Source organism: Pelophylax lessonae (assembly GCF_965119305.1).
Source record: "Pelophylax lessonae genome assembly, chromosome: 1".
NCBI lineage: Eukaryota > Metazoa > Chordata > Amphibia > Anura > Ranidae > Pelophylax > Pelophylax lessonae.
In genome coordinates this window covers 267,296,903-267,311,604 of record NC_138768.1, presented here as the reverse complement: position 1 = coordinate 267,311,604, position 14,702 = coordinate 267,296,903, and the positions used below count along the sequence as shown (strand labels likewise).

At 42.7% G+C, this 14,702-nt stretch overlaps 1 protein-coding gene across 1 annotated transcript in view; it reads left to right on the top strand.

Annotated features, from left to right (window-relative positions):
- Positions 1-14,078, top strand: part of LOC309544260 (tRNA (32-2'-O)-methyltransferase regulator THADA-like) — a gene marked incomplete at its 3' end in the record, with an annotated part of 123,454 nt that extends 109,376 nt beyond the window's left edge. Inside the window, exons 27-31 of the mRNA XM_082243164.1 lie at positions 5,081-5,310; positions 11,551-11,736; positions 11,809-12,054; positions 13,168-13,376; positions 13,810-14,078. Coding sequence (XP_082099290.1) covers positions 5,081-5,310; positions 11,551-11,736; positions 11,809-12,054; positions 13,168-13,376; positions 13,810-14,078 — 1,140 coding nt within the window. The remainder of the gene's footprint in view (positions 1-5,080; positions 5,311-11,550; positions 11,737-11,808; positions 12,055-13,167; positions 13,377-13,809) is intronic.
- Positions 14,079-14,702: the final 624 nt, after the last annotated feature.

Below are 14,702 nucleotides of genomic sequence, written 5' to 3'. Positions count from 1 at the left end.
CAATGTAATATAAACAATTGTGTAAGTTTCTGCGAGGAGGATAGAGAGACCTTAGGTACATTATCTAGTATGCCGGTCCACTCCTCAGAGGAGATAGAACCCAAATCCTCAGTCCACGCCTCCCGTCACCTGAATGACATAGCTCGAGAGCTTCGGTCCATAAAAGCAGTGTATAGTGAGGAAATCTGACCCTTTTTAATAGAAGTGTTCACCAGGTCAATAAGCACTACTGGATTGCACAGACCCCAGGGAGAGACCTTAGACTGCGACACCAGGGCGTGTCGCAGCTGCAAGTACTGGTAAAACAGAGAGTTGGGGAGGCCGAACTCCTCACGAAGGGTCTGGAAGTCCTTGAGGACCCCGCCCCTGTACAGCTGTGAGATGAACCGGATCCCATAATTATCCCACTTAAGGGAGTCTTGCAATTTATTCAGTTCAGGGTAGTTCAAATTATGCGAAATCCGAGAGAATCTGGAGAAACCGTCATAGGCAAAATGCTTCTTAGCCCTCTGGCATATTTTGTGCAGGAGCACCAGGGTGAGGTAACCAGGAGAGCCCCGCAAGACACCCGCTTCCAGAGACTCCACCAATTCCCCGCCCTTCAAATGAGTCCGGACGATTCGCTGGACAGGATCAGAATCACAGCCTCGCGACCAGCCAGTTAAATGCTGGAGCTGAGCCGCCAGGAAATAATAGTAGGGGTTTGGAACCGCCAATCCGCCACTATCCTTAGCCTCCTGAAGCGTTTCCAATCGAATTCTAGGGGATTGTTTCCTCCAAATGAGCGACCTATAAACCGTGTTGAATTGCTTGAAGATGTGGATGGGGATCCACAGCGGCGCGTTATGCAACGCGTATAGCCGCTGCGGATTCCATATCCTCTTAATCAGATTGCATCTGCCAACCACCGACAGAGGCAACCTAATCCAGCTAGCCAGCTTCTCTCAGAATTTATGTAAGAGGGGGATAACATTAAGTTTGGCATATTGTCTCAGATCAGGCTGGATCACCAGCTTTTAAGCTTCCTACACAGCTTTTTCTGTTTCAGTTAAAAGAATTGTAAAGGTAGAAGATTTTTTTATCTTAATGCATTCTATGCATTAAAATAAAAAAAAAAAATAAACCTTCTGTGTGCCGCAGCTCCCCTCAGCCACTCTAATACTTACGTGAGCCCATCTTTATCCTGCGATGTTGCAGGAGTTTCTCAACTGTCCGGGACTCCCCTCCTCATTGGCTGAGACAGCAGTGCAGCGTGATTGGCTCCCACTGCTGTCAGTCAGCCAATCAGGAGAGAGAGAGGGTTTGGGCGGGTCGCCGCTCCATGTCTAAATGCTCACAGGGAGCTATGACTCCGCTTGGGTGCCCCCCATAGCAACCTGCTTGCTGTGGGGGCACTCGACAGGAGGGAGGGGCCAGGAGCAGAGAAGAGGGGCCCCAGAAGAGGAGGATCTGGGCCACTCTACAAAACCAACTGCACAGAGCAGGTAAGTAACAGTTTGTTTTTTTGTTTTTTTTGTTTGTTTTTTTAAACAAGACTTTACAATCACTTTTATGACTGTTACAACCTACATATTAAATTGATTATAATTAGCACCTACTTGGTATAATTGACTCTAATCCTAAAAAATCTCTGACTGTAAGAATTGATGCTAGTTTGAAGCCAAGGGATAGTCACACCAAATAATGATTTCGATTTTTCTTCGGTTTGCTCACATTTTGTAAATTGATAAAAATAACCAATTAAAATTATATCCAGTATCTTACAAAAGTGTTTACACCCCTCACATTTTTGTAAATATTTTATTATACCTTTTCATGTGACAACACTGAAGAAATGACACTTTGCTACAATGTAAAGTAGTGAGTGTACATCTTGTATAACAGTGTAAATTTGCTGACCCCTCAAAATAACTCAACACACAGCCATTAATGTCTAAACCACTGGCAACAAAAGGGAGTACACCCCTAAGTCAAAATTTCCAAATTGGGCCCAATCAGCTATTTTCCCTCCCCGGAGTCATGTGACTCATTAGTGTTACAAGGTCTCAGGTGTGAATGTGGAGCAGGTGTGTTAAATTTGGTGTTATCGCTCTCACTCTCTTACTGGTCACTGGAAGTTCAACATGGCACCTCATGGCAAAGAACTCTCTGAGGATCTGAAAAGAATTGTTGCTCTACATAAAGATTTCCTATGTTAAAAGAAGTTTGCCAAGACCCTAAAACTGAACTGCAGCACGGTGGCCAAGACCATACAGCGGTTTACTAGGACAGGCTCCACTCAGAAGAGGCCTCGCCATGGTCAGCCAAAGAAGTTTGGTGCGCATGCTCAGCGTCATATCCAGAGGTCATATCCAGAGTGCTGCAGAGGTTAAAGGGGGAGGGTGTTAACCTGTTAGTGCTCAGACCATACTGTGCACACTGCATCAAATTGATCTACATGGCTGCTGCCCCAGAAGGAAGCCTCTTCTAAAGATGATGCAAAAGAAACCCCGCAAATAATTTGCTTAAGACTAGCAGACTAAGAACATGGATTACTGGAACCATGTCCTGTGGTCTGATGAGACCAAGATAAACTTATTTGGTTCAGATGGTGTCACGCGTGTGTGGCGGCAACCAGGTGAGTACAAAGACAAGTGTGTCTTGCCTACAGTCAAGCATGGTGGTGGGAATGTCATGGTCTGGGGCTGCAGACCGTGATGTCGTCATGGAGGAGTGGAAGAGGACTCCAGTGGCAGCCTGTGAAGCTCTGGTGAACTCCATGCCCAAGAAGGTTAAGGCAGTGCTGGAAAATATGAGGGGTGTACTCACTTTTGTGAGATACTGTATTTTTAGTAGCATTCTTACTTTACAGCATTTCTTCACACCTACCTAAAACTTTTGCACAGACTGTATAAATATGTATATATGTCTCACCTTCGTATATTGTCTTGGATATGGTTAATAACTTTAGTACTTTTCATTGTTTTTTTTTGTTTTTTGCCTCAAATTCTATTGTTTTCTTTGTCACCACGGTTTTATGTGAGTGTATTATTTTGAAGAAACAAACCCAATCTGTTTACAGGTGCATCTAAAAAAAAATAGAATATCAGCAAAAAGTTAATTTTTTTTCAGTAATTCAATTCAAAAAGGGAAACTCATATTATATAGATTCATTACATATAGAGTATTGTTTTACAAGCATTTTTCTTTATTTTTTATGATTATGGCTTATAGCTATTAAAAACCCATAATTCAGTATCTCAGACAATTAGAGTATTGTGAAAGTTCAATATTGTAGACTCGTGGTGACACACTAATCAGCTAATTAACTCAAACACCTGTAAAGGTTTCCTGAGCCTTTAAATGGTCTCTGTCTGGTTCAGTAGGTTACACAATCATGGGGAAGACTGCTGACTTCACAGTTGTTCAGAAGACAGTCATTGACACCCTCCACAAGGAGGTAAGTCACAAAAGGTCATTGCTAAAGAAGTTGGCTGTTCACAGAGTGCTGAAACCAAGCATATTAAAGGAAAGTTGAGTGGAAGGTAAAAAGGTGCACAAACAGGGATAATCGCAGCCTTGGGAGGATTGTAAGGCAAAGGCCATTCAAGAATACGGCTGGTGTCAGTGCTTCAAGAGCCAACACACACAGACGTATCCAGGACATGGGCTACAACTGTTGCATTCCTTGTGTCAAGCCGCTCATGAACCAGAGCCAATGCCAGAAGCGTCTTACCTGGGCTAAGGAGAAAAAGTGCTGGACTGTTGCTCAGTGGTCCAAAGTCCTCTTTTTGGATGAAAGTACATTTTGCATTTCATTTGGAAATCAAGGTCCCAGAGTCTGGAGGAAGAATGGAGAGGCACAAGTTGCATGAGGTCCAGTGTGAAGGTTCCACAGTCAGTGATGATTTGGGGAGCCATGTCATCTGCTGGTGTTGGTCCACTGTGTTTTATCAAGTCCAAAGTCAGCGCAGCTCTCTACCAGGAAATTCTAGAGCACTTCATGTTTCCCTCTGCTGACCAGTTTTATGGAGATGCTGATTTTATTTTCCAGCAGGACTTGACACCTGCCGACACTGCCAAAAGTACTAATACCTGGTTTATTGATTATGGTATCACTGTGCTTGATTGGCCAGCAAACTTGCCTGACCTAAACCCCATAGAGCAGTGGTTCTCAATTCCTGTCCTCAGGACCCACTAACAGGCCAGGTTTGCAAGATAACTGAAATGCATCACAGGTAATATCATTTGTTGCTCAGTGATTGCAGTACTCTAGTCTGCATCTCCCCAAGGTAATACTTAAAATCTGGCCTGTTAGTGGGTCCCGAAGACAGGAGTTGAGAACCACTGCCATAGAGAATCTGTAGGGTATTGTAAAGAGGAAGATATGACAACTGATCCTACAATGCAGACGAGTTGATGGCCGCTATAACAGCAATCTGTGCTTCCATAACACCTCAGAAGTGCCACAAGCTGATCGCCTCCATGCCACGCCACATCGATGCTGTAATCAATGCAAAAGGAGCCCCAACCAAGTATCGAATGCATTTTATACTGTACATGGACATGATTTTCAGTAAGCCAACATTTCTGTATTAAAAAACTTTTTTTTTTTATTGGTCTTATGTAATATTCTGATTTTCTGTGATACTGCACTTTGTGTTTTCACTAGCTGTAAGCCATAATCCTCAACATTTAAAAGAAAGAAATGCTTGAAATATATCACTCTGTGTGTAATGAATCTATATAATATATGAGCTTCACTTTTTTAATTGAGTTACTGAAATAAATTAACGTTTTGCTAATATTCAAATTTTTTAGATACACTTGTCTATAGCAGATTTTTTACATTGCTTTGTAAATAATTTAAAAAGCAAATAGTGTTATTCAGCAGTATTCTCTAGGTAGACCTAATAATACATTTATAAATATGGTCACATTTGGGTAAAATTAGTTGAAGATCTGCAATATACATGTTTAAAGGATATAAGGAAAGTTCATTATCTGTACATATGTATGTGTAATTGCTTAAATTTTATATTTTTATTCCTTGTAGTTCTGTTCCTTTTTCTATCACATTTTGCTTATGTTTAAATTCCAGAATACATTATACAACATGTTGGGAAAAGATCACCCTTTAAATCTCAGTCTGCATTTAGAGAGCTATGTCCATCTGCACAGAGTCTGTCCTTCTCTCCTTGTTCACCACCCTCCGCACACCAAAAACATTGAGTGTACCAATGTTCTCCTCCACCTCCTAGAGTCTAGAAAAGGAGGACCTCGGCTCCAAGGATATGCACTTTCCACACTCAGCCTGCTGCTGGCACACGGGTAACTAAAAGTTTAATACTGGTGCTTGTAAATGTTCATAAGAAACCAGAGAAGAGACTTTTAATGCATTTACACCAATGTATTTGTAAGCAGTAGTGTGTGGACAATTTTGATGTATTTTGGAAGGACTCTGGAGTTAAAAATGCAAAATACCAGGGTTAGTACAGTGAATGGGCACTGGCCAAAAATGGCAAGAATTCCATATCTAGGCAAAACTCCTTACAGCTCCGCTAAGCCTCAGTTTTACCTAGTGTTCTTAGGTGATGGATGTACGTATTAAAATCTCTCTGAAGATCTCCTTTTGATGGCTTTAGTTCCCATAATTTCTGCCCTATTAACACCCCTGCTGGAATAGTAAAGGGCTTCATGTATCAGTCACTATGGCTAGAAGGCCAAGTGGGAAATATACCCAGACCTCACATGCAAGAGCAGGGATGGCCTGTAATGTTACATTTCAGCCCTGGATCCTTCGGACAGGGCAATGTTTAACAGATGATCTCGCTGCCAGGGTACTATACAGGGCCTGGGCAGTGATCCCTCCCTGGGGGGGTAGAGTGTTTAAAGGTCCTGCAAGGTTTGCCTGCAATGATGAGTGAAAATTGTGCCACTGTAAAGGGTGGCAGTCTTTCCTTTGGGGCTGTTTAGACAATTTTTTTGTAGCAGAGTGATACACCACAGTAGCAGTATTTTGAAGGGCCAGTGTGACGCATTTATGCAATGACCACATCATGCACGTCTGCCATTTTGACTGTTCCCTGGACACAGTTATACCTGTTTACAGGCTTCTTCAGCACAGAACAACTCAGAATAGCCACTGCCACAGCCGCTGCACAGCGCAGCAGCATCATCACCAGGGCATAGCAAGTTTCTGGGGCACTTGTTAATCGGGGGTTAAGACTGCCATCTAGGTGTTTTAACTTGTGTCGACAATCCTCCTAACAGCATGGCCACTCCCATAGGGTATCAAATGCCTACAAACTCTCAGCAAGCTATGGTCCTGGGCAGGCAATGAGGTCGAGGAAGGATGGTTGGGAGCCCATCCTATAAAGTAAGGAGAACACCCTGCATACTTTGCCCTGGAAAGGCTCCCCTAAAGGCCAAATTAGTTCTGAATCCCAGTCCTTATCTGGTTTTTCCATTGTTTCACGGGAACAGTTCTCTGGTTCTTGTGTGCCAAGGATGGCATTTTCTGCAGTCATCTCAGGTTTGCGAGATTAGCTCTCAATTGTTTTCACTATGTGGTAACATCTTTGTTGCAAGTGTGGGTTCTCTCCTTCCTCTCTTTCTCTTTTGTGGAAGGATGAGACATGGAGGAACATCCTCAAGATGAGGAAGCTGTTGAGGATCAGGAATCCTCTATATGGGTGCACTCAGGAGGAAACTTGGAGTCTAGTGCTATCTTAGGCACCAAACGGACATGGTGTGCAGTAACTTGAACGTCCAATATTGTCCACTGCATTTGGGTCTTGGTTGCTGCAAAAAACAGCCTAAATCCTTCCAAGTTCACACTCACTCATAGGATGTGATGTATGCCGATCCAAAGAAGCAGTTCACTGATGGAAGGGGACTTCTACAAGAAACTGGGTTCTCTGGCTGTTGACCTGTCCAATTTCTACTTGAATAGGACCCGAACAGCCCCATTGGATGAGGTCCCGGTGCAAAAACCCCACAGATAAGAGTTTAAAGGCCCTCTTTAAGGCATCCTCCTCTCTGGTAGGAGCTGCCCCTGCAGCCTGTGATCCCAGGTTGCCAAGCCCTCAAGGTTTGGGCAAAGCATATGCTTCATTCCAGTGAAACCGATCCAAGGGATCCTGCCGACTGGCAGTTCATGGAAGAATTTGGAAGACTCCATGATGCAACTTTCCAGGGTGGGCACCATATCTACCCACATGAGAAGGATTATGTGGCTCAAATGTTGGTCAGCAGAACTTCTCTGCTGGATGGAAATTGAGAGGCTGCCCTTTTGAGAGTAAACACTTTTTTGGACTTCATCCAGTAGGTGGGGAATTGGGGGGAAAAGCACTCTCTTACCCCTATAGATGAAGGAAAGGGTGGCTGATCAGAAACCGGTGATGCCTTCGGAATCCAAGAAGAGTTCCTTTTTATAAGTGGTAGGCTCTACCCCAATTCCATTATAAAAACTGAACTCCCAAGTCCTCTGATTCTGGAGACAAATCTTTTTCAAACTCTGGAGACATTTTGCTAATTTCCTCCTCCACGCTTTATGCACTCAACGGTATCGTCAGAGCCACAAAAAAAAGGTTTTCTTTGCAACTCTTACCCAAGGGGTGATCGCACATGTGCCAGAAGAGAAGATTCATGGCTTCCAACCTGTTTATGGTTCGCAAGCCAAACTGAGAAGGGTGGCCTGTTCTGAAGCTCAAGGGTCTCAAGTTCCTAAAGCTAGATTCACACTGCTGCAATCTGACTCTGATTCAATGTTCAGTACAATTATGTAGTTCAGCTTAGATGTTTCCATATTCTGTGGAGCCAGAATCTCAGTGGAATCACACCAAAGTAGTACAGGACCTTTTCCAAAATAGCGCCATGCTTAGTTGCATTAATGCACCATTGAAAACAATGCGATTTTCATTGACTTGAGATTTCCGTGCTGCTCAAGTCGCATCTGAAATCGCAGTAGTGTGAACTGTGCCTATTGTCACACAAATGGGCGGGCTCGAGGCGCACTGCTCTGCGCCTCGGGTCCACCCTTTTTGGAGACTCAGTGTCAAGACGGAGCCATCAGCTCCTTCTGACACAGCGGCACGGGGAGGGGGGGCAGACGTAATGATCGTGCGGGCCGCAGGTTCCCCACCCCTGCGCTAAGGGCCAGTCCCCGTGTAATAGACGGGCCCTTATTTTTCAGCACACAGGTGGCCCCTTCGTGCTTCGGCACGCAGGAGAAAGGACCTAAGCCATTTCGGTCATCTGGGGTTTCCAAGAAGACGTGGTCGGGTAAACCTAGAACAGGCCCCTCCAGATCTGAGGACAAATCTCTGTCTGCATGATGGGATGCCCTCACCTGTATCTGGGGTGGGGGGGGGGGGGCGTCTTCATTTTCTGTCCGAAAGCTTGATTCAGGACAAATGGGCCCACGAGCTGCTCCGATCGGGTTACAAGATCCAAATTCAGGTCCCGACGGTCCGACAGATTCATCCTGTCCAATCTACGCCTATTTTCAGATTGGTTAAGGGATCTACGAGGGAAGTACAAGATCTGCTGCCGCAAAGGGTGATTGTGCCAGTTCCCTCTCGGGAACGCTTTCAAGGGTTTTATACAAACCTGTTTACTGTTCCCAGGAAAAAAGGGAAATTGCGCCCAATTCTGGACCTCAAGGCTCTGAATTGCTTTGTGCGGGTACAGAGGTTTCGAATGGAGTCCATTTGCACGTAGTGGCGTTCCTACACCAAGGGGACTTTTTGGTGTCTATCGATATCGAGGACGCATATCTGCACATCCCTATTTACGCTGGATACCAGCGTTCTCTTTGCTTCGCCATAGGAGAGGATCATTATCAATTTGTGGCGTTATCCTTTGGTCCGCCTCCGTCCCCAGGGTCTTCCCCAACGTGTTGGCATGGTATTGGCATTACTGTGAAAGCGGGGGATTGCGGTACTAAGGTACCTGGACGATCTCCTCTTAAGAGCAGACTCCCACTCAGTTCTGGTGGGTGATCTGTCAATCACTGTACGGACTCTGCAAGAGTTCGGTTGGACCATCAATTTCAGAAAATCTTCTCTGATCCCAGCCTCCAAAATCGTTTATCTGGGACTGACTCTGGGCGATTCAGTTGCTGTTATCCAGCACTCTGTCCTCATTGCAGACTTGCATGCGAGCTCTAGGCCTGATGGTGTCTACCTTCGGAGCAATTCCGTTTGCTCAGTTCCACACGTGATCTCTGCAAAGGGGTATTCTTGTCAAGTAGAACAAGGATCCAAAATCTTTGGGCAATCTGATTTGGTTGAGTCAAAACTCTTCTGTGGTGGCTCCGTTCCTTGGCCCTGCGTCGGGGCAAGCCCTGCCTTCCATTGTATTGGACCGTGGTATCCACGGACGGGAGTACTTGGAAAGCATGAACCATGTACTACACCTTGGGTCAATAGTCGATGGTAAAACCACAACAGAATGAAATAAAAGCTGTGATTACTCCATAAGAAACTGTAGTACTATAAAGCCTAAAGTCATTTTAGCATAAAACAAATTGTGATTTAGAAGTCTCTAACTCAAATGCATAAGAAAAAAAACAAACTCCGTTTATCATTTTCCCCCAAACACATTCACAGAATCATTAAAAAGTCAATAAGAAAAGAATTACTCTCAGGTGGGATCTTCATTGAATTTTCAACTCGAGTCTTTATTTTCTGACTGTATGCAAAGATTTTTGATTTTTTATTCTGATTGCAATTTATGTTCTTATTAATATGAAATTGACTATAAATTCTGCACAAATATGAAATGTGGTTTACCTTGTTAAAGCATTTTGTTACCCTAAAAAAAAAAAAGAACCTGTTCTCCTAAAGCATGTTATGCAGCACAGTGCTTGTGCTGTGTCATTTGGCCCCCTGTAACACCTAAGAAACCTGGCTGATCCTGCCAATTACTGCCCTCCTCCCTGTACACTGAGAACGGTGTATCATGGCTCCTGAGCCCTGATACCGTGGTCAGTGTACATGTGTACGTCATCCGCAGCCCTGCATTGACCTCCTCTCCCCCCTCCCCTCGCTGCCTGTCTACTCGTCAGTGACCGCCCCCTCCCCTCCTGCTGCTCTCATAATTATTTTAATCCCCTCTGTAATATAACCATAGCTGTCCCTGTGCCTGCGTTATAGAAAAAAAATGTGTTCTGTACCTAAACCTGAGTGGTTCCCGGCGATCACGTGGCCGCTCGGCTCGCTTTCCTCTCTTTCCCTCCTCCCTGGCTGACGTCAGCTGCAGTGCTCGGGCCCGCCCACTGGAGCTGTCAGCCGTGCAGAGGAGAGATCTGAGGAGTCAGCTGAGCACCAGGAGACACTCGGATTTAGGTACCAATATGCATATTTTTTACTACAGGCACAGGAGCTCTTCGTGTTCTGTTACAGAGGGGATTATATAATTTTATATAAGTGGCTTAACAATCACTTTAACGTTTAAATACCAGGATCTGTGTTCTTATACAATTAGACATATCCCATTTGAATGTTATTTGTTTGATATTTTTTTTTACCTATTTATTGAAAATTATGTGAACCTTACATGGTAGGAGAAGTGTTGGATTTTAGTCATTATTTTCTGTGGGTTTCGGGTTGTGGGGATTTTAGATTTGTTATTATGATATTGTTATTTGCATATTTAAAGCATTCTTAAACACCAAAACAAAAATGTAATATATTGCAGTTTACCAAGTCTTAGATGTGGTTGCTACGTTGGTTTTCTTTTTCTTTTTTTAGGCTTTTTTCTCCTTTATTTCATCTGGTGAGACAGCCAGTAACATAGTTCCTGGATGAAGTAGCAAAGCAGACACCTTTTGGACAACAGTGTTGTACGTCTGGGGAGAGGGTAGTGTTTTGACTAGCTGATTTAGATGGACTTGACTAACAAGTTCAGGCTGAAATCCAGTTTACGCTTTATAAGCAGTTACAGCAAACTGCCTTTTTTTTTCTTTTTGGTATAGAGGTTTTACATAAAGGAATAAAATTTGATCATTGTAAGTACCCCCGTAAGTGGTAAATGATTAGTCTTAACCCTCTTACTGCTACTTTGTCTGGACAGGTTGGTCTGTTAAGAGAAGTTGAAAATACCTGGCTTTATCACCAGGTAAAAATAGAGAGAAAAAAGCCTAAGAAAGGAAAATGAATGTAGCTGCTATATCTAAGGATCCGTAATCTGCAATTGAATACATTTAACCACTTTTACCTGTATAATAGTTTGGGATGTCTGGTTTCATTTTTTTTATTCTTTATTTATAGTTGCATCTCGGCACCAAGAAACACTACAGTTATCTATCATACCCACAGGTTAAGACATAATGGGTGTAATGTATTGTGAAAGGGAGTCATAGGTATAATGCAAAGGGAGAACTGTATTCATAGTCACTGACTCAAATGTTATATTTATATAGAAATTAATTTATCACATAGGTAGAAGCTTTGGGATCCTAAGCACAGAAACCCTAGCCACTATTATACCATCTACTCCTTAAAAAAAAAAAGAAGAATAACTGACAATTCGGTTGCATTTCAGCTTTTATTTTTTGATTTGTAGTCAAGTTCTGGATGACGTCTTTCTGGTTACCCGCTGGCTCTCAATCCTCACAGCTTATGCAGACCCAGCCATTTCCTGTGAGAAATTGCGGCTAGCTGCAGCGGATGCACTTCACTTGGCTGGAGCCAACCTGGTGAGACTAGCTCTCAAGCGTGGTACATCAGAGCTTGCACAACTGGCAGTAAGGTAAGAAGTTCTCATTATTGGTCTGTTATTCATCTTCGGCTTTTATCTCTATTGTCTTTATTTTTCCATTAGAGCTATAGTATGTGCAGTGAATTTGCTGCAAGATGAGGACAGAGGTGTTCGAGAACTTACTACTAGGTTTGCTGTGACAGCCTTGAATCGGCCACCTGATACAACTTTCCACAGTGACTGGGCCATTGTGTGTCTCCTGGAACTTCTGAGGGACTTTTTTTGGGGCTACAAGGAGACCTTTAATGCTCTAATACATCAACTGCCTTCATGTGATATGCGGACTGTACTATCCTTCCTTCATGAAAGGTAATTGGCTTAGTTATAGTGCTTGCTTCATTCTGTAAATGCAGCTGGTAAAAGTTATTTAATGAGCATCTATGGTCAAAATATAAATCCTATTTATTCCCACATTGGATGTCCATTATTTTTAGCCTACTGCTATTAATCTGAACTATATTGCAGTTTATAAACTTACCTAGTGAAGATCCCCACATATTTACTACTTTGAATATGTGATACATTCACTATGCCCTGTTGATGCCCACTGCTGTGTCACAGAATTCACAGAGCCTGCCTTCTGAACTACAGGGGCACTCGAAAGAGGGGACCAGCAGACAGCACTCGAAACAGAACAGATTTTTCAAGTAAGACTTTATTAGATTGTCAAATGTAACTATTGTGTGTATTCTTATTACTGTGCTGATGTTATAGCGAAGCAAGTGTTTACTTTGACCATAGATCTACTTTAGGGCTCCTTCCACAAGGGGCAGACTCTGCCAGCTCAGCTGGGAATATGTCTGTCGATCCCTGCAGAGCAGGCAAATGGTTGGTCTGCGTCAGACACATCTTGCTTCTCTCTTTGGGAGGTCTGATATAAACGGATTGCCTATCCCGTTTATACCCGAATGCCAAACGATTTGATCTTCTAGACCTATGGGTAATGGATCCCCATCCATCTGCTTTTAGCGGATTGGATTGGATATCAGTGGGCATAAACAAACACCTGTCTGTTTTAAACCTGCTGCTCTATAGAGGAAAATGGATTAGTCTGCTTGTATGAAAGAGGCCTAAGTATTTAACCAGGAATGCCAAAACAAGATAATTCCACGTGGCAGTTTTTAAGTTCAATTATGACTTGCAAATGGCGTTAACTTTAGCAATATGGTTTTCATTTAGCACAATAAAAAATAATAGTTTGCTTGAAAATGTGTTTTGTCATACGGAAAAAATAACAGGTTATCTTTTTTACCACATCCCTTGGCTATTCAAACTCCGTCTGTTTGAAGTATGCAGCACTGAATAGAAAGTCCTGTATAAATTATGTGATGTAACTTATAAAGAGTTATATCCCCTACTGATGTGTTCCAGCTTTAATTTCTTTGCTAAAATATCTGTGATATGCTTCTCATGTTTTTACAGATCAGTTGCTCTATATGAGGAGGATGAACCCAATATGTTTGCAGATCCCAATTTCCTTTCCTCCCTCTTACATCCACTGCTTTATGACTTGATGGGTGTCATGTCACGCACAGCTTCCTTGTGCTCGGTCTTGCTGCAGTGGGTGCAGTCAACAACCACAATAGTAAAAGAGCAGTTAAGACAATACCAAAGCTGGACAAAACATCATGGTAAGTTATATAATAAAAGGTAAAGTGTGATGTAATGACCATACTTCGAAGATTACAGTTGGAAGTGTTAGGTTAATTCGGCTGTGGAACATTTCTTGTTTCTATGTATCTTTTTATGAACGAGCCCACTCTTTTTATTCACTCTGCAAGTTCTCCTGTTGTTCATAAAGTATTGCAGTCACCCCCCCCCCCCCAGTGATTACTTTTATATGAGAGTAACCACATTAATTGGCTGGAAAAAAACTCCCCTGGGTTGTCGTATATTGTCCTAGGGGTTTATGGATTGTTTTCTGTTACTCCTAAAGATTAGGAATGTCATCCAAGCCCACTGATATTTGAACTCCAAATGTGCCCCATATACTACATAAGAGTAGAGAAAAAGTTGAATTTGCCAAGCAAAATGTTCGTTCTTAACACTTGTTGCTATTTCCAGGTTCCCTGTGTGTTTCATGGCTTGCAGCTTCTGGGTGTTCCCGGGTTCATGCTGCCGTTTTAGGTTTGCTGGTTCGAGGAGAGCTGCTTCTCAGAGCTCATGATGTACTAACACAAGTTGGCACTCAGCTTACCCTAGGCTCCCTAAGGGAGGAACTAGTTCAGCTAAAGGAGGAACTTGCTTTACACGGCTTAGGACATTCCAGTATGAAGATGAAAACTGGACTTTCTTGGAGACATTGCCCTACGGCTACAGACTTGGGCAACTGAATACATTTATAAGCAGGTTTTTCCTAATGTTAAAAGAACACGCAGAAAACTGTGAAGCCATAATATATGGCATCCCAATCCCTCTCCTAGTAAGTGGTGTCAATAATAACTTCATAATTTCTAGCTAGTCAGCTCTAACATTTCATTTGTAATGTACCCATAAATCAGATTACAGTCTATCTTAGCTGACAAAGAAGAATCTTTTATATGGTGGAGTAAACTTTCATGAAGTGACCTCTTCAGTGTGCTACTTCGAATGATTGCTGTACACAACAGAGTGGAGATACGCTCATGAGGAAGGCATTTGATTCATCTGTATACATTAGAGGCGATACAGGTTTCCAGGATCTTTAAAAGTCAGAAATACCCTTTAGTATGTGGTGTTTAAGATCATGGTCAATCAGTAAGAAACCCCAACAAATGTAATGGTCTTGTGTGAGAATTCATGTACTTTAAATAAATATGTGCCAACATGATCCAAACCTCTACTGTAAGCTTGGGCCTAGCTGTAAGCATGGATCCAATTCTTTTGTCAGTTATCACAGCTATATTTTATGTTTTTGAACAAATTCAACAAAATAATCATGTTCTAAATAGTATTTAACATGTTGCTACCAATAAATT